This window comes from Dendronephthya gigantea, unplaced genomic scaffold (assembly GCF_004324835.1).
Source record: "Dendronephthya gigantea isolate DGI-Jeju-01 unplaced genomic scaffold, DenGig_1.0 000010F, whole genome shotgun sequence".
NCBI lineage: Eukaryota > Metazoa > Cnidaria > Anthozoa > Malacalcyonacea > Nephtheidae > Dendronephthya > Dendronephthya gigantea.
In genome coordinates, this window is record NW_021163020.1 from 233,103 (window position 1) to 252,038 (window position 18,936).

At 36.9% G+C, this 18,936-nt stretch overlaps 3 protein-coding genes across 5 annotated transcripts; 1 reads left to right on the top strand and 2 right to left on the bottom strand.

The window, feature by feature from the left end:
* LOC114518316 (dynamin-like 120 kDa protein, mitochondrial) lies at positions 1-11,810 on the bottom strand. Of its 2 annotated transcripts, none has more exons than XM_028538292.1 (32): positions 11,667-11,810; positions 10,797-11,109; positions 10,580-10,721; positions 10,449-10,505; positions 10,308-10,378; positions 9,890-9,937; positions 9,674-9,781; positions 9,505-9,591; positions 9,336-9,412; positions 9,234-9,270; positions 9,049-9,129; positions 8,907-8,981; positions 8,647-8,718; positions 8,486-8,541; positions 8,372-8,415; positions 8,194-8,256; positions 3,154-3,221; positions 3,016-3,088; positions 2,856-2,928; positions 2,638-2,753; positions 2,502-2,566; positions 2,002-2,244; positions 1,866-1,910; positions 1,652-1,771; positions 1,464-1,572; positions 1,303-1,382; positions 1,164-1,217; positions 1,006-1,092; positions 803-913; positions 642-735; positions 449-559; positions 1-377 (listed from the first exon to the last, which is right to left on the bottom strand). In XM_028538292.1, exons 1-32 carry the CDS (start codon positions 11,693-11,695, stop codon positions 313-315), a joined length of 2,874 nt encoding a protein of 957 aa, XP_028394093.1. In that variant the 5' UTR covers positions 11,696-11,810; the 3' UTR covers positions 1-312. The 2 variants fall into 2 exon arrangements, with proteins under 2 accessions (XP_028394093.1, XP_028394092.1); XM_028538291.1 differs by having other exon boundaries at positions 10,308-10,381.
* Positions 11,811-12,496: 686 nt separating this feature from the next.
* LOC114518319 lies at positions 12,497-15,455 on the top strand. The gene is made up of 8 exons (XM_028538294.1): positions 12,497-12,788; positions 13,549-13,690; positions 13,774-13,867; positions 14,001-14,137; positions 14,215-14,357; positions 14,433-14,478; positions 14,595-14,746; positions 15,049-15,455. The coding sequence occupies exons 1-8, from the start codon at positions 12,748-12,750 to the stop codon at positions 15,149-15,151; spliced, it is 858 nt and encodes a 285-aa protein (XP_028394095.1). The 5' UTR covers positions 12,497-12,747; the 3' UTR covers positions 15,152-15,455.
* On the bottom strand, positions 15,366-18,666 carry LOC114518320. Of its 2 annotated transcripts, XM_028538296.1 has the most exons (5): positions 17,876-18,666; positions 16,955-17,074; positions 16,658-16,722; positions 16,154-16,462; positions 15,366-15,988 (listed from the first exon to the last, which is right to left on the bottom strand). In XM_028538296.1, the coding sequence occupies exons 2-5, from the start codon at positions 17,067-17,069 to the stop codon at positions 15,767-15,769; spliced, it is 711 nt and encodes a 236-aa protein (XP_028394097.1). In that variant the 5' UTR covers positions 17,070-17,074; positions 17,876-18,666; the 3' UTR covers positions 15,366-15,766. The 2 variants fall into 2 exon arrangements, with proteins under 2 accessions (XP_028394097.1, XP_028394096.1); XM_028538295.1 differs by lacking the exon at positions 17,876-18,666 and having other exon boundaries at positions 16,955-17,449.
* Between the last annotated feature and the right edge of the window lie 270 nt (positions 18,667-18,936).

Genomic DNA, 18,936 nt, shown 5'->3' on the forward strand with positions numbered 1-18,936 from the left:
AGAATTGAAATGAATTGAATTTAAAATTTTTAAAACGATTGATTTACGTTTACTTGGCTTGGGTGGGACCGGCTCTTTGTGGGAAAATTTGATTGGAAAATAAGCTAGTAGTTATGGCAAATCCACCAATCAACATATTTTACTTCATTTAAAATAAGTTCCAATATATATGCATAGATTTGGGAAATGTAGTAAACGTTATGTTACAATCCTAATTCGATATCAAGGTTTAAACGTCTTGCAGTGTTCCTCTACATCGTGTCTATCAAGTTCACTTCTTCACAGAGCACCATCAACACTCCCTTTTTATTTTTATTTTTCCCGGCTCAATGCATCGATGAACTGCTCTAAACTTTCTTGTATGTGTCTTACGCGTTCTGCAGATACATTATATAACTTCAATATGGAAAATGACTTTAAAAAAGGAAATATAAAATGATTTACTTACTTAGTTCTTCAGCCAGTTCAACTTGTCTTCCTGTAATCAATGCTATTTTTTTAGCAGAATCCGAGTAAATTTCATCAAGAACAAGCTTCACGTCTTTTTCTAGTCTTCGAGCTAAAGTATCAGTAATTATCATACCATGATTTCGCTGTATCATTCATTAGAATAAAAGAAAGCATATATACAATATGTTTACCTTCATAATTCATTATCTGCTGTCGTAAAGAATTACTAGTAATTTGCAACATTTTTTGAATACGCCAGAATAACACGACATCGTTACACTGGAGCTAAAGCGATATTTCTAGGAATTAGTTTGAAATTTCAAGAACTCGATTGAAGGAATTGAGCACTTACATCAGTTTTTATTGCTTCTTTATGATAAAAACCTTTCCGACATTCCTGAGCATCGTTAATAGCACGTTGAATAAACTGTTCACGATGCATATGTTGCCAAGTTCGCTTTATCTGAATAACGATTATTGGAATGATAAAACCACAGAGAACTGCACTCAACCGGTTAGAAAATACTTAGAAAAAGACGTTCATTCATTTCTTACCAGATCATGATCAACAGCTACATTGAGTGCTTCTAAGTTCTTGCGAACAGTTGTAAGTTCATCCTCAGCCAGTTCTGGGCCATGTTTCTTCAACATATAAAAATACGACTGTCAGATGGATTTCGACATGTAAAAGCCCTGCTTTCGACAAAAATTACCTCGTCAATCTGTAGAAGCTTTTGAAGTTCATCACGAGCATAAGAGGACAGCTCCTGGAAGAAGATGGGGAGAGTTAGCAGCAAGGAATGTTGTTTGAGTGATTTTACTAGAACATGTAAATATTGAAGAATACAAAACCTGTTCCTTTGTTCTATACTTCCAGTATAACCAACGTTCAGTTCTTCCAGGTCCTGTCAATTCATTTAGTTTTTTTGTTGCTAGAAATGAATATGAATACAATGTAAGGTTTTAATACGGTAGAGGATGATACAATATTCCATACTACTAAAATTCTTTACCTTCATTCAACTGATTTTGCAACGTAGCTTCGAGAAATTTCGTGGCTGCATCCCACTCCAGTTTATCCCTCACTGACCAATCTTCTAATGCAGTCATTTGCATCACTTTCTATAAAGTTCAAGGTTTATCTTCAACCATCCTTCATGGATAAAATCCTTCATTGAATAGCAGAGTTTCAGTTACCCACCAAGCTTTCCTCGGCTTTATGCAACCATTGATGATTTGTAATGCAGTGATCTTTTACTGCAGATTTCAAATTCTCAAACAGCGAACTGTGACTATCTCGCCTGTTGGCTTCATTGGAAGTCTGAAATGAAATAAAAGATCCTTAAAATCTTTGGCGACTTCGTCATCAGATAAGTCTCATTTGAGAAGTGTTGTTTACATATGAAAAACTTCACCTCCAAAGCTTTCGATACTTCGCCAAATAACGTGTCCCAGCCAACCTGAAGGAGAAATAAAGTAGCATAAGGGGAGATGACGACATAGCTGATTTCCTCACTTCTTTCTAGTTTCTTTTCGTGACCTTATTTCTACCTGAATAGAGGTGCTTGCTAAGCTTTTCTCTGCCCAATGTTTCAGTTTGATATCAACAATGGTGTTAAATTTTCCCGGGTTGGTATTCTGCGCTGCAGAAATGTAGATATCTTCAACAACACGAGGTGAGATGGTCTGCCACATTCTGTCGTAAAGCTTTTTCTCCCAGTCTTTCGGTGTGATATCATGTAGACTAAGAACATCATCGAGAATTTCAGCACGACCTTTCTCAAACAGCTCGTCCTATTAGCAGAAAAAACACGACGGAGAGCTTTGTTAGTTCCAGAATGTTCTTCTTAGAAAATGATCATCATTTATGGATTCATTGTTACCACAGAAAGAACCTGAACTAAACAAACTCTTCGGTAAATACGCAGTAAATTTACAGGACCCAAATGAAAACGAGAACTTTAATGATTCCCACAACATATTTCAAAACAGATCTTTCAGGTTGGTACGAAATAAGATGCATAATCATTACTAAACAACAATGAACTTACACGATCCAATTCTCTGATCTTTGGAAACTGATTCTTCCATTCCGCCTCCAAATTGAATTTTTTGGCTAGGGAAAAATATATTTGTAACTCAGTGACATTAAAACTTGTGAAAACTTGCCATTAAACACCTTCAAACCTTTGAAGAGATCAGCCTGTTGTTCAATGGATTCTCGTACCATCTTCCAAAAACAATTGGATACAGCGAAACTTAGGTTTTGTGTGGTCATTTGACTAGCTTTGAATACGCCGGACCTGGTCAAGAGAAATGATAAAGTTTACCAATAGTGTATGCTGCTTTTGAGCGTATTTTGATGATTTTAAAAACATACTTGAACCAACCAACTACAGACTTACTTAAAGAGTTTTGAATGCCGAAACATCTCCTCCTCATAACTCTTTATAGACTCAATACTGTCGCTTGGGTTGCCTGTAAAATAACGTTTCATATAGTGTATTGAGGATAAATATATAGCGAAGTTCATTAGGTCAAGAATAATACATTTTATGAGCTGACCTGTGCCAGTGATAACAGCAAAATAACCCAAGGCTTTCATCGGGAACAGACGACCTTCAAGAATTTGTTTAATCTAGAAAGAAAGGAAAAGTGATTGTCTAAAAGTGAAATATGAAAGATAAGGAAAATATTGCTTACCCTGCTTGGACTAGCCTCGTTCTGTTCGGCAAGATCCACTTTTGTTAACACGAAAATTGTCCTTTTACCTGATCGAGGATAAAAGAGTAAAATTAATACGTAGTTTAGCATCAATAAAAGATAAAGGTAACGAACTCTCCAACCAATTCAAAGCAAACCCGAGACACAGACCGAGGCGGACGTGTATTTTGGAGCTCTGTTGTTTCTCAAGTTCTGTTGAGTTAAAATGAATTCCTCAACTGTTTTAAATGTGTTATACAGTTATTTCAACATTAAGAAAAGTAAACTTATTTGGACGGGATCTCTTGAAACCCTGAAAGCGCTTGTACTAACCGAAATTGACGAGGAGACTGCCGAAGCAACAACATGGCGTTCCCCCAGTGGCGGTAAATGGTTATTTGAAAGTAAGCTGTTATCAGTTACTTGGCTAACAAAAAGCCAAAATAAAACTGGTGAGAAAGGTAGTGACATAACGGCAAGAATACATTCGCTTTTAAATCAAGATCTGGACAGTGCTTCTGAAATCGATAGCCATGCCGAACTACATCTAAATCAATCAATTGAAAATTTGCTAGCTGTCGAACCTGACGATGTCAATGATGATGCACTTGAACATTCGTTTAGTTATCAACCTGATGTTGAAAAGAAATTGGAATACCAAGACGAAAATCAAGCGAAAATAGATTCTGAAATCGGTGTAAAGTAGATGAGTTGAATGCGAAGTCAAAAATTTGCATGAAGGCCCAATCGGTATGCACGCAAACTTAACAAATTGGCATAATCCCTGGAAGCAACTCCAGCTATAACTGCGACTCCGAGTCAATAGCAAGATTGAATTCGAAACTTGAGAGATTTTCCGAAAATGTGGCAAACAAACTACAGGATATTACAGTTGAGATAAACAATAAAAGAAAGTAACCCTACTCGATTCTGGTTTTGGAAAACGTAGTTAATGACCTAAAGAAAGACAAGCTTGAGCTAATCAGAATGAATGATGATCTAGGCACAAAATATGAACAGTCCTGTTCTATATCTGATTTGAAAATGGCAAATAAAAATTGGAAAACGAAAAGAGCAGCCTTTTGACTGCTCTTAAGTTATTCAAAATGACTCTCAACATACGTCCATGACTAACACTGTGATTTCAAAAGACGGAGAAATAACATTGAACCGGCCTGTGAAATCATACATAATAATGAAGTCACTCAACTGAATCATGAATCTGATCAGCCTGTAATCTATATCAGCCCAACGCCAAAGAAAGTCTACAAAAAAGAGTAAAAAAGAAGATAAGAAAACCAAGTCTAAACCATCAGCTCATAACCAGTCAACTAAATGCTCCGGATGCAAATACCTGGCTCTGGCGGGATTTCAAATACCTCCAACATTGAAACAACGAGACAGGGCCAGAACTCGCAGAAAGCAATCAGTTGATTGCAGGAGACTCAATTGTTAAAAAATATTATCGGTCCGAAGATGAATGCTGAAGATCCTAATCATTATTTTATTGTAAAGCCGTTCCCTGGAGCAACAGTCACAGACATGGAGGACTTTGTCAAGCCACTTACAAGAAGAACACCGGACAAGATGATTTTACATGTTGGAACAAACGACCTGAGAAGTCATTGCACGCCAAAAGTAATAGCTGACTCTATCGTCAACATTGTAACGCAAGTAAAAGAAGATTCACCAGGTACAGATGTTGGAATATCAGCCATTCTGGTAAGGTCTGATAATCATGACTTAACTGTTAAAGCTACTCAGGTTAATAACATTCTTAAAGGCTATTGTATTCGCAATAAAATTCCCTTCTTAAGTAATTCAAATATGAATGAAAGCCACCTAAACACGAAGGGCCTTCATTTAAATAGACAAGGTAGCTTAGCTTTACAACAAAACTTTTTAGATTTTGCTAAATCTATCTCAGATTGACAATTTCCCAAATCCGTTATTCCTACCTCACGCGGGTTTAAGTTAGCAGCCCTTAATGTGAGAAGCATAGTAAATCACATTGATGAGCTGCGAGTTTTGCTTGCTACTAGCCCAATCGATGTTCTAGCAATTAACGAGACATGGCTTAATTCTACAATAAGCGATAACGATGTTTACATACCTGGATATGAAATTATACGTCGGGACAGAGCATGTAGTAGTGCCGATGGAAAAACGTATGGAGGTGTTTGCTTTTATGTGCGCTCCTGCGTAAATTTTATACTTCGCAAGGACCTGTTTATCGATGACTTGGAAAATTTATGTATTCAAATTCAAAAACCAAATTCTAAGCCCTTTCTCGTTACAACATGGTATAGACCACCTAATTCGAATACTGATAAATTTAATCATTTCGAAACGTTTATTGATATGCTTGACGCAGAAAATGTCGAGTATTACCTATTGGGCGACCTAAATTGTGACCTTGGATCGCCTACTTTAGATTGCAATTCGAGATCTTTAATTGGCATCACTGAACTCTATGGTTTACATCAATTAATAAATGAACCAACCGAATTACCGAAACTTCATCAACTATGATCGATCATATTTTTACCAATACACCAGATAATATTGTTTCCTCTGGTGTTTCTCATGTCGGTATCAGTGATCATAGCTTAATTTACGCATTCCGTAAGCTTTCTATCAGTCCACGCAACAAAGGCCATTCTACAATAAGTTATAGAAAACTTAAAAATTTCAACTCTGAATATTTTCGACGAGATATTTCTTTACAGAATTGGGACGTGATAAGGATTTATAATAATCCGAATGATATGTGGCGTATATGGAAAACGACCTTTAACAACGTAGTGGAAAAGCATGCCCCTTTACGAACTAGGCGAGTAAGATCTTCTAAGGCGCCGTGGATCACGCCTGAATTAAAAAGGCAAATGCATGAAAGAGATGTTTTGAAAATAAAAGCTATTCGATCCAAAGATATTTGTGATTGGACTGTTTTTAAGAAAGCTCGAAATTCTGTAAACAATGAAATTAAACTTGTTAAGAAAACCTATTATATGAACGCTTTTCATGAAAACGAGAATAATGTTAAAAAAACTTGGGGTATCATCAATGAATTGACCTCAAGAAAACAGATGAGTTCACGAGTAAATGAAATCAAAATAAACGGGGTTTCTATTACTGACCCCTCGGACCTATCTGAGACGTTTAATACTCATTTTGCTACTATTGGACCTAAGCTTAAGGAAAAAATACCTGACGAAGAAAACAATCGCTCGTATTTAGAATATCTTACTTGCCACAATAGTAACAATAATATAGAGTTTAAGTCAATAACCCCATCATCAGTTTATTCGCTTCTTAAACAAACTTTGTAAGTCCAAAGCAATTGGGCTAGACAAAATATCTGCCAAGCTTCTTCGTCATTGTCCTGACTTGCTTTCGGAATCCCTTGCCGTAATTTTTAACTGCTCTATCATTACCGGTATCTTTCCTGAAGAATGGAAATGCTCAAAAGTCATTCCATTATTCAAACAGGGCGAGCGTAGAGACTTAAATAATTATCGCCCAATTTCGATAATACCGGTTGTGGCGAAAGTTTTCGAACGAATTATTTATGATCAAATTTACGGTTTTCTTACTGAGAACAATTTACTATGTAATACCAGTCTGGATTTCGACGTTTGCATTCAACTGTTACTGCACTTCTAGAATCTACTAATAGCTGGGCCTACAATATTGACCAAGGACTGGTCAATGCTGTCGTTTTCCTAGATCTTAAGAAAGCCTTTGATACAGTTGACCATGGAATTTTGTTGTCAAAACTGTCAGCATATGGTCTTGGGGGTGCTGTGGCTAACTGGTTTAGGTCTTATTTAAGTAACCGCAGTCAAAAATGTTATGTCAATGGCCATCTTTCTACCAACCGTACGTTACTTTGTGGTATTCCACAGGGAACTATTTTGGGACCATTGCTATTTTTATTGTATATAAATGACTTGCCAAATTGTCTTGAGCACTCCCAAGCACGAATGTATGCAGACGACACCAATTTAACATTTGCAAGCAATAAAATTGAAGATATAGATTATTACTTTAATCAAGATCTTGAAAATGTTAATAAATGGCTTATCGCCAATAGGCTTACATTGAATCAATCCAAAACTGAATTTATGCTAATTGGCTCACGACAAAGAATAGCTACTTTCCAATCAGACCCATGTTTTAAAATAGACGGAATTCCTATAGACAAGGTTTCACATACAAAATCTCTAGGAGTTCACCTTGATGAAAATCTATCTTGGAATATACAGATCAAGGAATTAACAAAAAAAATTGCTTCTGGTATTGGCGCTTTAAAACTCGTTCGTTCATTTGTCCCAGTTGCAACATTGTATTTAATTTTTAATTCCCTTGTCCAGCCATATTTCAATTATTGCTGTACAGTTTGGGACAATTGCAAAAAACCTTGGCAGATAAACTTCAAAAACTACAAAATCGCGCAGCGAGAGTTTTGACCTTTTCAAGCTATGACACTAATGCCGACATCTTACTCGATAGACTTGGCTGGAAAAAGTTATCTTCCCAACGCCAGTTTCAAAAGGCTGTCATGGTTTATAAATCACTCAATGGACTTGCTCCACAATACATGGGTTCCATGTTTGTAAACCGTGACAGTGTCAATCCTTATTCGTTGAGAAACACAAATAGTAAGCTGGCTGTTCCTAAGCCTCGCACAAACTATCTGAAGAATAGTTTTAGTTATAGTGGTGCGATGCTATGGAACAGCCTACCGATTGGGCTACGGCTAGCAAATAACCTATCAAATTTTAAAGCGGGCTGTTCCAAATTATTTTAATCTACATTCACATTTGTATTATATTATATTTCTTGTATATATTCCTTACACGGCTCTCATGAAAAGCAGGTATATTAATTATTAGTTTGATTTATCATTGTAAATATTTTTGTAGTCTTATTTTGTAATTCATAATCTTGTCATTTGTCAGCATGAAAATCCTGATTGAGAATACCGTGTGTAAATAAATAAAGTTTAATAATAATAACTTTGCTCGTTTTTATTACCTTGAGGATCCATGATATTTGCTAGTTCTGTCACATTGCTTCTTTCAGCGTCAATTGAGCCATCTGAAAACATGAAATTTTGGTTTTTATCATGTTCAGCAAACTCTTCAAAACACGATACATCTTTAGTAAATTCTGCCAGTAACAAGACTAGGTAATTTGTTTAGAAGTTAATTACCTTGAATACACAGTATTATAGCATTTGGATTCTTCATGTATAACCTGAAAAATAACTTACATCAGAATGGCGGTATATTAATGAAAAACACACAGGAATATTGCAAATACTAACTTGCTCATATTGTAAATTGAATCCTTTGTGTCTGCTGCCATTCCAGACGTTCGTGTCTACAAAATTTTATTTTTGAGGTAAGAAACGAAAGGAAGCTCATTCTAAAGCAGTTCCATCGCTTGATTCACGGCCCAGTGTTCTTCGGACGATACAAAACATACCCCAATTATCCCAGGTAGATCCACTAATACCATGCGCTGAAGACCAGGTCCTTTCACATTCATAGAAATCACCTGTAAAATAAGGCTTATTCTTGCAGTCTTGTCCAAGATGAAACAGGAGTGAAGAGGCTGTTGGGCGTGTCAGAGAAGACAATGAAGAGAGATGCGATGGCGGGAATCATTGCAAATATCTCCAATGGGGAGATAGCAAGGGATATCAAGGATATCAGTTGATAAAATGAGAGGGATAAGATGGATACCTCTTGGCTGACAGTCATTCCTTCTTTCACACTATTCTTCATTCTTCGTTCAACTTCTTGCCTCAGAGATTGCAACTACAAAGAAACTGAATTCTCAAGCAAGCTGCTGGCGATATTTGAGATTGTCGTCATAGTAACCTACCTCAGTCTCTTGTGTCAGGTCGTATTCACGTGAACTTCCCTTGAAGTACGCCATATGATTAGGACCTTCACTTAACGTTACCTGAAACAGAGAAGATATTCAGCTGACACTGGACTCGACACACACTCCACAGAGACAGCAAGATACTTCATCAAAAAACTGGGTTATTTCGAATATTCACGTACCATAACTGGAGCTCGGGTCATCATTTCACCAGAACCTCTGTAGAATATACAAACGAAAGGTAAATAGGAGACAAAACGATAAAACTCGCAGAGTAAGGTTACCTTGGGAATATTCTGGCTTGCGCAATCATCTCTAAGACGCTCGTCTTTCCAGAACTTTGATCTCCAACAACAACAACCTACAGTAGAAGAATCATAACTTACGTTTTCATAAATCACTGGATTTTAATCATTCAGAACTTTTGAAATTTCTTTGATTAGAGCAACTTACCCGAGGTAGATTATCTGTGGTATTATAGTTTGCGTCGTATTCTGAGAGCAAGTCCAAGACATCAGAATACATATCAATCAATGATTTCTAAAAACAAACACTGCTCGTAGAACTACGGATGGATTACTCCTTGTTATAATGTGGTGTTTGTTCTGGTTATTACAATTACCTTAATATGTCTGCTAGAAACGACAGGTTCGCCTTTTAACAGGAGAATTTCTTTACGCAAATTCTTATTTTCCTGCGCCAGCTTGTCTACTTCGTGTTGGTATCTTTGCTGCAGAGAAATGGTTTGTATAATTTCATAGAACTGGTTATGACATTTCACTTAGCATGGCTTTCATCTATGTTCTGAGTGAATTTTGTATGGTATCTCTTCAAATACCTGCAGATCCAGCAGTTCTTCACTGGATTTCTCTAGTCTTCTTTGCAACTATATACAAGTGATACAATTTTGGCATTTTAACATCCAACACATTAGAATGAAGACAGGAGGTCTTGTACTGGAGAGCTGACAAGATCGGGAGATCTGATCAGGGAGTATACGGGGGTTGGGGGGGGCTGATAGGGGAGTGGGGGCATTGGGGAGAGCTGATGGGGGAGTGGGAGGCATGGGGGAGAGCTGATGGGGGAGTGGGAGGCATGGGGGAGAGCTGATGGGGGAGTGGGAGGCATGGGGGAGAGCTGATGGAAGGAAACATATGAAACAAAATCCTACAGAATCATAAACTTAAGAATAAAACCTGATACCCTCTTCCATCTACATCAAATATATCACAATAAATTCAGAAGAACATTTTCACCTTTTCCTTTTCTCCATTATCAGCTTTAACATTGCTTGGTTGGACTGCAGCAGAAACAATGGATGGACCTGCTTCTAAGAGACATAGATCATCAATTACAAATACTTGGAAGAAAAAATAAACAAAAACAAACATATCTACCTGATTCTAAGGACTCTTGGAGATACTCTTGAGCCACAGACAAGAAGTCTTTTAGGTCTAAAGATATCAGACTTTTATTAGTTTGGATAATTCTAAATTATATCGAGGATTTGCAGACTACAAAAGCTCACCTTTATTCAAAGAGATATCAGGCAGATCTGGTAGCTGGGGTAAATTTTCTGTTGAGAAGAAATTTCTCAGCCATTCCATGTTAGGAAGTTCAGGCAAATTTCCCACAAGTTCATTCCATTTCTCTTTATATGAATCATACATCTGAAGATATAATAAAAAATTGGGAATTGCAAAACATTAAAATAAAACACAATACAAAAAATACTTCAAACTTACCATTTTCGTGCCAAGAACACCAACACCAGCTGTGCCAAGAAGTATATAACGCAACCTCAGGAAATTGGATACAGTTCGAAAAATTCCAGTGGCATAACATTGTTTACGGTACCAAGCTTGATCTATGAGTAGTCTTCTTCGCCAAGTCTTATGTAAAGTTCGAAATTCGCGGATAGAAATGATTTGTTTATATTCTTGATAACTATTCACTCGTTTATGACACTGAGGTTTGGAAATTGAAGTAAGTTTTGCTTTCAAAATATTTTCTGGTATGCTTGAAAAACTTCTTATGCCACATAACATACAATATGCTCTAAAGGTTTGAAAACAAAAATACAATGGGAAGTGGAAAAATATGGAAACAACTTCACAAATAGGCAAGTATATCAAATATACCTATTTTCATTCCTCTAACATGAAATATGACAATTTTATAATATTGCAACTGCATATTTCATAAAGAGGTTCCACCCATATTTAAATATAAACAGATTTTTCCTGTTCATCTTAATGAATTTGATTTTCTATTATTCAAGTCCATTTCATAACAAAAATAGGGAGTTATTTAATAAAACATAAATACATATATTAAGCAAGGCGCTGTTTTGTACGCTGACATACAAAGGGATTGTACATATTTCATGTTTTGATTTTTGCTACAAAGCTATGGAGCAGGATATGGAAATTTACACTAAATTGAATGCTTCTATAGCTATATACGTGAGTGTTGTCATAAAATGAAATATGCAAATGCTTTGCAGAGGAATCTTACATACTGACATACAAAAGTCGAATAAAACGACCTTCATATTGTCCATCTTGATCTCATACAAAACATTTTCAAATACAAAAATTCTGGTTCAAACGTACCCAAACCTCCCATCGATTCTTTGCATCATTTTGTTTTTACTGATCTATTTTGATAAGTTATCGTTAAAGTTATTTCTCCAGTTCATCATGAAAATATTTTGTATTTCGCACTAGCAATTATACAACCGAAATTACGTACTCTGAGCCATCATTTATTGAATATCTCACCCCCCTGCTGACTAGATGAGGGGGTGGTGAATTTGGAATTTTGAAGGGGGTGGTGAGTTTGGAATTTTGAAGGGGGTTGACTACAAAGAATTGAAGAGGTAACGAGGTGTCAGTACCCTTCTAAGGTCGAATATCAGGAATATACCATACGGCCATGCATATGCCGGTATATTCGACCTTACCAAGGTCTTCATGACTGGGCAGACCGGCAAATTTGTGGCTACCACTAGCTAAATCCGCTAAAAAACGAGGGGTTAAAGAGATTGAACATTAACGAGGTCGAACTCGAATATACCATTTTCCCGGTGTATTCCAAAAACGCTTCGAACTTTGCAGAACAGGCAGATGCAGCTGCAGATACGTTAAATGATAAATTTTCTTTAAAATTTCATGACATGAGATATATATATTTTGCCTGTTAGGAGTGAGAAATTTCTGAATGGCAAATGTACTTAGACAGAAGGACGAACACAGAACACTACTCGTTTAGATTTTAAGAATTCAGTGTTCGCTCAATTACTTCCAAAAGAACGTCACGTTGGAACGCCCACAACTAACTCTGAATCCGGTTTTATCATATTACATGGCTGACCAAACAACGTTTAATAAACATTACAACAGTTGCTTAGCTACTACCCACGTCATGTTCAAAACAAGTTCATATGAAATGTCTAGTTTCCTTGGAATTTGATCCGACATCGAAATTTGTAACAACAGATGGGATTTTTCCATGGTATTTTATGTAATCTTCTCCAACAGCAAAATATATTTAGATAATTTGAAACCAAACCTGAGACTGATAGATCTTTTTTAACTCTTTACATACGGATATATTTCAACCGGATTGTCGGCTGTGTATTGAAGAAAAATATCGTGATATGCAATGTATAGTTTGATGGAAGAATGATAGTGGATGATGCCACCGCTAGCTCTACAAGAAATGATCGAAAATCGGTAAGATTCCTGATTCCTGGCGCAATGCTATAGAAAATAATACATGACTACGTTTGATTTTATCTGCAAAGGTAGACGATATTAAATTATTGATGATATTGATTTGTTTGGGAATACAAGCGATATCAATCTCAAATATGAAGAATATTCCTTGGCTCAGGCTGAATCACCTCTCAAACCACAGAATAATTGTCGCAAAATTATTATTATGCTAAGGCAAAAACCTCAGCTTATTTTCCAGAGTTTTGTGTAGTGATGGACATAATAAATGTCATCCCCGGCCTCGCGTTGTCACCACATTCGACAAGATGTCAAAGCTGAATCAAGATGTCTTCGTTATCTATTGCGTCACGAATGCGACGCGTAAATTTCCAGTTAGGACAGGCCATTGCAAAGCATCGACTTTATACTTTGCTCTGTCCTCGCGCTTCGCGAATCATTGTTCTTAGAGTATGACACTACGTCTGTTGGATCGGCAGGTGATTCCAAAACCTTCCCCCAATAAATTTCCACATGTTTGTAAGCGTGTGTCGTTTACGACCAAAAAGAGAAACTCAAATTCTGAAACGCAGCACAAAGGATTGAAAATCTGAGATCGAGGATCGTGCTCGATCTCAGATACGGAGGAACGAACATTTTTGTACATTTTCCAAACAGGACCAGGTTGGATCAAGGCATGGGGCAGTTGAAACTTTAGAAGTACAGGGCCGGTATACAACTTTACCCTCCTGCGACACAACAAATGTTTTCTCTTTTTCAGACGACGAGAAGTAGATGTTGAGAGACAAACAGTTGGAGATAACAGAGATGGCAGAGAGGTTCCTTCTCTTGTTTTGACTGTACCAAATGATGCATCCAGTAAATCCAGATTTCCCACGAAAGATGGCAAACAGTTTCTTCCTGTAAGTGAAACTCAACTGCGTTTGTTTGTATGACATATTATAAAAAACATAAAAATTATTGTTGCTTTCTCTCTCTATGCTAGCTACCGTCATCTAAATATCGTTATACGAAATGGCATGACATTACTCTCATGGAAGTCAAGGGAAATATGCTAAGATCCCCGAGAATTAGAAGAGGTAAGTATAAGCTTGTCTACCCCAAATCTAGTGGTACCTTTGAATATAACTTTTTCCCAGATGGGTGGGCCCAGATTGTTTGGTCTGGATTGATCAAATAAAAGACCAACCTAATGCTTGCTGTATTTTTCAGCACCTAAAGGTTACAACGAGTCCACGCTGACTGAGCTTGAAAAAGATGAAGACACGTCAGGATCTTCGCGAGATAAATGGAAAAGACAGAAAAGACTGAGCTATCAAAATAAACTTGAATGTTGGGAAACATGTGAGGTATATATAAGGCATACTATGGGTGGGTATTGCCTAACTGAACTACCTGTTTCTGAAATGTAATTTATAATTTCTAGGCTGTGAATCTTTCGTTCCAAGAGTTGGGACACTCTTTTCAATTGAAGCAATTTCTTTCTGTTCTTCAAAAACTTATTCGATGTGAAAGCATTCAATTGATGGACAATGGATTAACTGATCTGAGTACTATTTATTTACCAAGGTTGGTTCGTTTTTGTTTGTAAGAAATGTTTGTATAATGAAAATTGTTTTATAATCAAAATAATTTTTCTTTTAGGTGTAAGTTTCTATTCCTCCAGCGGAATTATATATCCAATCTTAAGGTTGGTTTCATTCTAAGTACTTTAGTTGTCCTTTATAGTTGTCTTTTAGTTGTCATTTATAGTTGTTATAGTTGTCCTTTAGTTGCCCTTCAGTAACTACGTTTTTTAACATACAGAAACTTCCAAAAGCACCAATGCTAGAACATCTGTCCTTACAACAAAATAATATCACATCCTTGGAGGGTTTGAGCATTCTTCGCAGAACAACAATAATTTCACTAACACTACGCGATAATCCAATTGAATTGGATCCAGCCTATAGAATAAGGTAAGATATTACGATGTGTTTCTTACCTTCATCTTCACTATGAGGCATTCAACTTCTTCATCTTCTACCCTCTTTTTAACCATCCTCTTTCTTTTTATGATCTCAATTTTTTAACACCATCTTCTATCATATTCTATCATTTTCTTCCACCTTCTTCGTCTACTATTACAGCTTCACCTTTTATCATCATCTACACGGTCATTACAACCTCATCTGTTCATATCTTCAGCACAACTCAGGCTAGGAAGCCAGACACCTTCACAACATCACAATATTATTGAGTTTTCTCTTCTGTTTCGTAGAGTATTTGAGCTAATACCAAGCCTACAAGTGCTGGATGACATACCACGACTTCAGGAAGACACAAGAGAACCGTCGAGTTCGAGTACTTGTTGTATTTCCTGATTTCAATCCTTGCTGGATGTTGTCGAAGAGAAAATCTTGCTCATGTCAGGACACGGATGATCGTGAAGGAGTATTCAGTCAGCAGTCGTGATGGCGTCTTGAGAGGCAGACGATATTGTCGAACGCAGGAAACTAAGAAGTTTTCGTAACAAAACATTCCGCAGGCGGTCTTCTAAAATGAATTCTTTTAAATCATTTTCAGATTTAAAATCAGTCGATGAAAATATTTACTTTATTTTAAATAATTACTGTACATATGTTAAAACCTAAGAGGTTTCTAATAATAAATCGGACCAATTGTCTATTCTTTATCAGGGTGTATGTAGGACATAGTATAGTGGAGTCTTGAAATCGTTTGAAATCCGTTATCATGACCGTCTCACCACTGGAGGATCTACCCAAGCATAAAAAGTGAGAAACATTTCAAGCACTTTTTCACGCGGTCCTGAATTGTTGTCGAGTTTAGCGCCATCAGAGAGACGTATCATGACGTCATGGCATGGAGTCACGTCACATAGTCCATCATGCATCCCTTCCAAAATAGCGGACTGGATTGTGTTGTGGAAAGATCTCGTAAAAGACACCATATTCTTCAAAGATAAAAATCACTTTACTTCAATAGAACCCTTTATTTCCATAAACATGATGCGCAGCAACACAGAACATCTTCTTCCACAGCAAGCGTTCCGCTTCTTCCTTCGCTAAAACGTCGGCCATTGCCGCACATCGTCGCCATAATGTCGCTCGTCTTACGGAGGCTTCCGTGCCCGAACTTTCAATATTTTCTGATAACTGCAGCTGACTTCTTTTCTCTTCCTTAGCTATTTCAACGTACCTCTGTTGAAAAAAGATGAAATTGTGCAATAGTAAATAATAATACGCTGTCAATAGTTAACTGAGATATACACGACTCTGATTAGCCAATTCTCTCCTTAACTATAGTTAAAAGTTAACTAGTCTTTTATACAATATACTATACCGTACATAAGTAGAAATACACACCTCAACAAAATTCGTTTCGTCTTCGGCGTGCGCTCGTAACTTTCTCGTGTAACTTGCCCGACGATCTGCCAGAGCATGCGCAGTATCGTTCCCAAGTGTTTTGGTTTCAATTTGCTGTCTTTCAGCCTCGATTCCAGACACAAACATTTCATCTTGCATCGGAGGATGATATTTACTGCGTATGTAAGTGAGACTCGGAAGTGGAGCGCTCAGCAATGTTGGGGACTTGGGGGCTAGTGTGACATCACACACGTCAGCGTCCTCATCAAATGAGTTACAACGAGATATTTTCACGTGAATAATATTACTCTAAAAGAAAATATATCTGAGTATTGTCGAAAACACACGTAATAACTAAGAAACTTTGGTAAACCTAAGTCTGATGACGTGAGTTATTTCCTCGCGGGCTCCCCTGCGAGTGAAAACTTTGTGCTGATTACGAATTATTCTTATTGGAATACTGAAGCACAGAATCACGTTTGGTTATCCATTAAAAAAACTTACAGTAAGATGCATCTCAGTCAACATACGATCCTCTTCAGCTTTGGTACGTAGTACAGGATCACAATCTAAACACAAGTTCTCCATTAAGTTTACTTTTCTCTTCCTAATGTTTACACAATGCGACAGATTTCTATGAAAAAGGTTTCCTTGTCCAATATCCACGTAATTAAGGACATGTATTTTCCTATTATGGCGATCACACAGACTGAGGGTGTGATTGTCTAGCGAGAAATTATCATCAGGTATCGTAAAATTCACCCTTTTTTTTTAAACTCTTGCATAACAAGCAATACGAACCTTTATCTCTCAAAGTAAAATTCAAAATCCCCTTTTCCAGATCTCTTTCTTTCTGTCTAAATATATCCTCCAGTAAGTCTAGTTCAACTCCTTTATTCTGCCCACGAGATATCATCTTGTCTACCCAACATAAAAACCACAGAATTTTCATACATTTCACAACTCAACTATCCGAATAAATTGCATATATCTGGCATTCGAGCAGTCAAGAGAATATCCGCGTTAAAACTTATGAACGCTCAAAACCTGACCAGATATATTCATTGTCATTGAAAGACAACCTGTCATTTGGTGAACGCTTTAGCCGTAGGTTTGAGCAACGCTTGCTCAGTGATTTTGAACAAAAACACTTTAATATTGAAATCCTATTTTTGTAAAAGCACTGACGAGAGTGAGAGTTCTTGTGTGGGGGCGAATGACAGGTACACTTATGTTTCATACAAGCAGCGTGTTTTTTTTGAAATATTTTGAGAAAAAAAGTCACGAATAGTACTCTTATCTTTCTTCGAGTTTCGGTAACATCATATTGATATCACAGGAAACCAAGCAACGCTAAATAATGAAAATACGTTTGAAAATGGACATAGAAACCTAGATTTCAACTAAAAAATAATTTATTTTTTAATCTTATCACGCGACGTTTATCATTAAAGCGATGTTTATCAAAACCCCGAATTATTTTAATATAAACAATACTGACAGCTCTACAGAGTAAATTCTAACGATTCGTGAAGCATTTTTAGAACTTCCATGTTGACATTATCTGTTGAGAAAATCCTAAAATGAACACATTAATTATCAGCTGTTACGAGAAATCATGAACACTCAAACGATTTGGCAATATCCTCATCAATTTCGACTTCAGATGTGAAGAAACCCACGCTGTCAATATTATACGATATTCAAAGTAAACAACCAGACCTTACTAATGGCTCTAACCCACCCACTGGGCCATTGCTTTTCAGTAGTCGACTGTCTGAATCAGAAAACACTTTTCCTCAATGGTTTCATTTCAAGAACACTTCACTGAACTCTTCACGCGACATACAAAACATAACAAACGGATAATACAGGAGATGTTTCGAAGTGAAGAATCAAGAGGAATCTCCTACAACAGGTAACATTCTCCTTTCCTAGCGAGTCCTTGATGTTGTTAAGTGGCTGTCATCTCGTACAAAGAGAGCGTTATCATGCTGGGACTCGGCAACTACTTAATTGCAACTCTCTTTCTGTTTTTCAAAAATGACGTCACACGGAATTATCTCCCCAGGAATCCTCTCTCACAGGCCTCTCAGAATCGCCAGATGCGAGTGCAGAAAGACCTGAGTACGAGAGTGACAACAGCATTTGACGTCAAACCACAGAGACAGAACAGAGACAGTAAATTAGATTTAGCTCGTAAACCACAACAGGAATTAAATGTCTGCAAGATGTATAAACAGTGTGCCCACAGCGGACATAAAATTAAACCGTTTTGAAGTATTAACGAAGACGGCCAAGATTAGAAATTATTTCGCATATGGATTTTTTCAGTTTTCTGCACTGTACAAATATTTTGTTCACAAATTCCCCGTTGTGTAAACACACGTTTCCAATAGCGATGTTGGGGATAAAGTCAGCCACTAGTTTATTCAGTTGTCACATTAACTCATCGTTAAAAATTGTTGAATTACACAAAACAAACAAGATTTTTAAAAATCTTAGCAATACTGACTTACCAACGCAGAATGCAACAAGTTAGTTTCCTGTCTCTTGAACGGTGGAGCAGCCTTATAACATGCTGTCTGTTGTGAGTCGCTATTTTTGCAGAGTCAGAGAAACAGCAACAAACGAAATACAATCAACGATTCTAATATCTCGATTCAGATATAAACCATCATCTGTAGGCTTTATACACTGGACAAACATTCGAGATCTTTTTCTGGCATTTTACACAATAAAGCGCGAGGGATTATATTATATGATAATTAACATTCACTTGA

What these genes read in the sequence shown, in the direction of transcription:
- LOC114518319 (XM_028538294.1), top strand. Translation starts at nt 12,748, where the DNA reads ATGATGCCACCGCTAGCTCTACAAGAAATGATCGAAAATCG. An exon ending in AGTACTATTTATTTACCAAG is followed by an intron (nt 14,358 to 14,432) that starts GTTGGTTCGTTT and finishes TTTTTCTTTTAG; the next exon opens with GTGTAAGTTTCTATTCCTCC. An exon ending in GATCCAGCCTATAGAATAAG is followed by an intron (nt 14,747 to 15,048) that starts GTAAGATATTAC and finishes TCTGTTTCGTAG; the next exon opens with AGTATTTGAGCTAATACCAA.
- LOC114518320 (XM_028538295.1), bottom strand. Translation starts at nt 17,105, where the DNA reads ATGAAAATTCTGTGGTTTTTATGTTGGGTAGACAAGATGATATCTCGT. An exon ending in TTTTACTTTGAGAGATAAAG is followed by an intron (nt 16,723 to 16,954) that starts GTTCGTATTGCT and finishes ACTTGTGTTTAG; the next exon opens with ATTGTGATCCTGTACTACGT. An exon ending in TGACTGAGATGCATCTTACT is followed by an intron (nt 16,463 to 16,657) that starts GTAAGTTTTTTT and finishes ATTTTCTTTTAG; the next exon opens with AGTAATATTATTCACGTGAA.
- LOC114518316 (XM_028538291.1), bottom strand. Translation starts at nt 11,695, where the DNA reads ATGATGCAAAGAATCGATGGGAGGTTTGG. An exon ending in AAGAACTGCTGGATCTGCAG is followed by an intron (nt 9,782 to 9,889) that starts GTATTTGAAGAG and finishes ATTTCTCTGCAG; the next exon opens with CAAAGATACCAACACGAAGT. An exon ending in TAGCAAGCACCTCTATTCAG is followed by an intron (nt 1,911 to 2,001) that starts GTAGAAATAAGG and finishes TTTCTCCTTCAG; the next exon opens with GTTGGCTGGGACACGTTATT.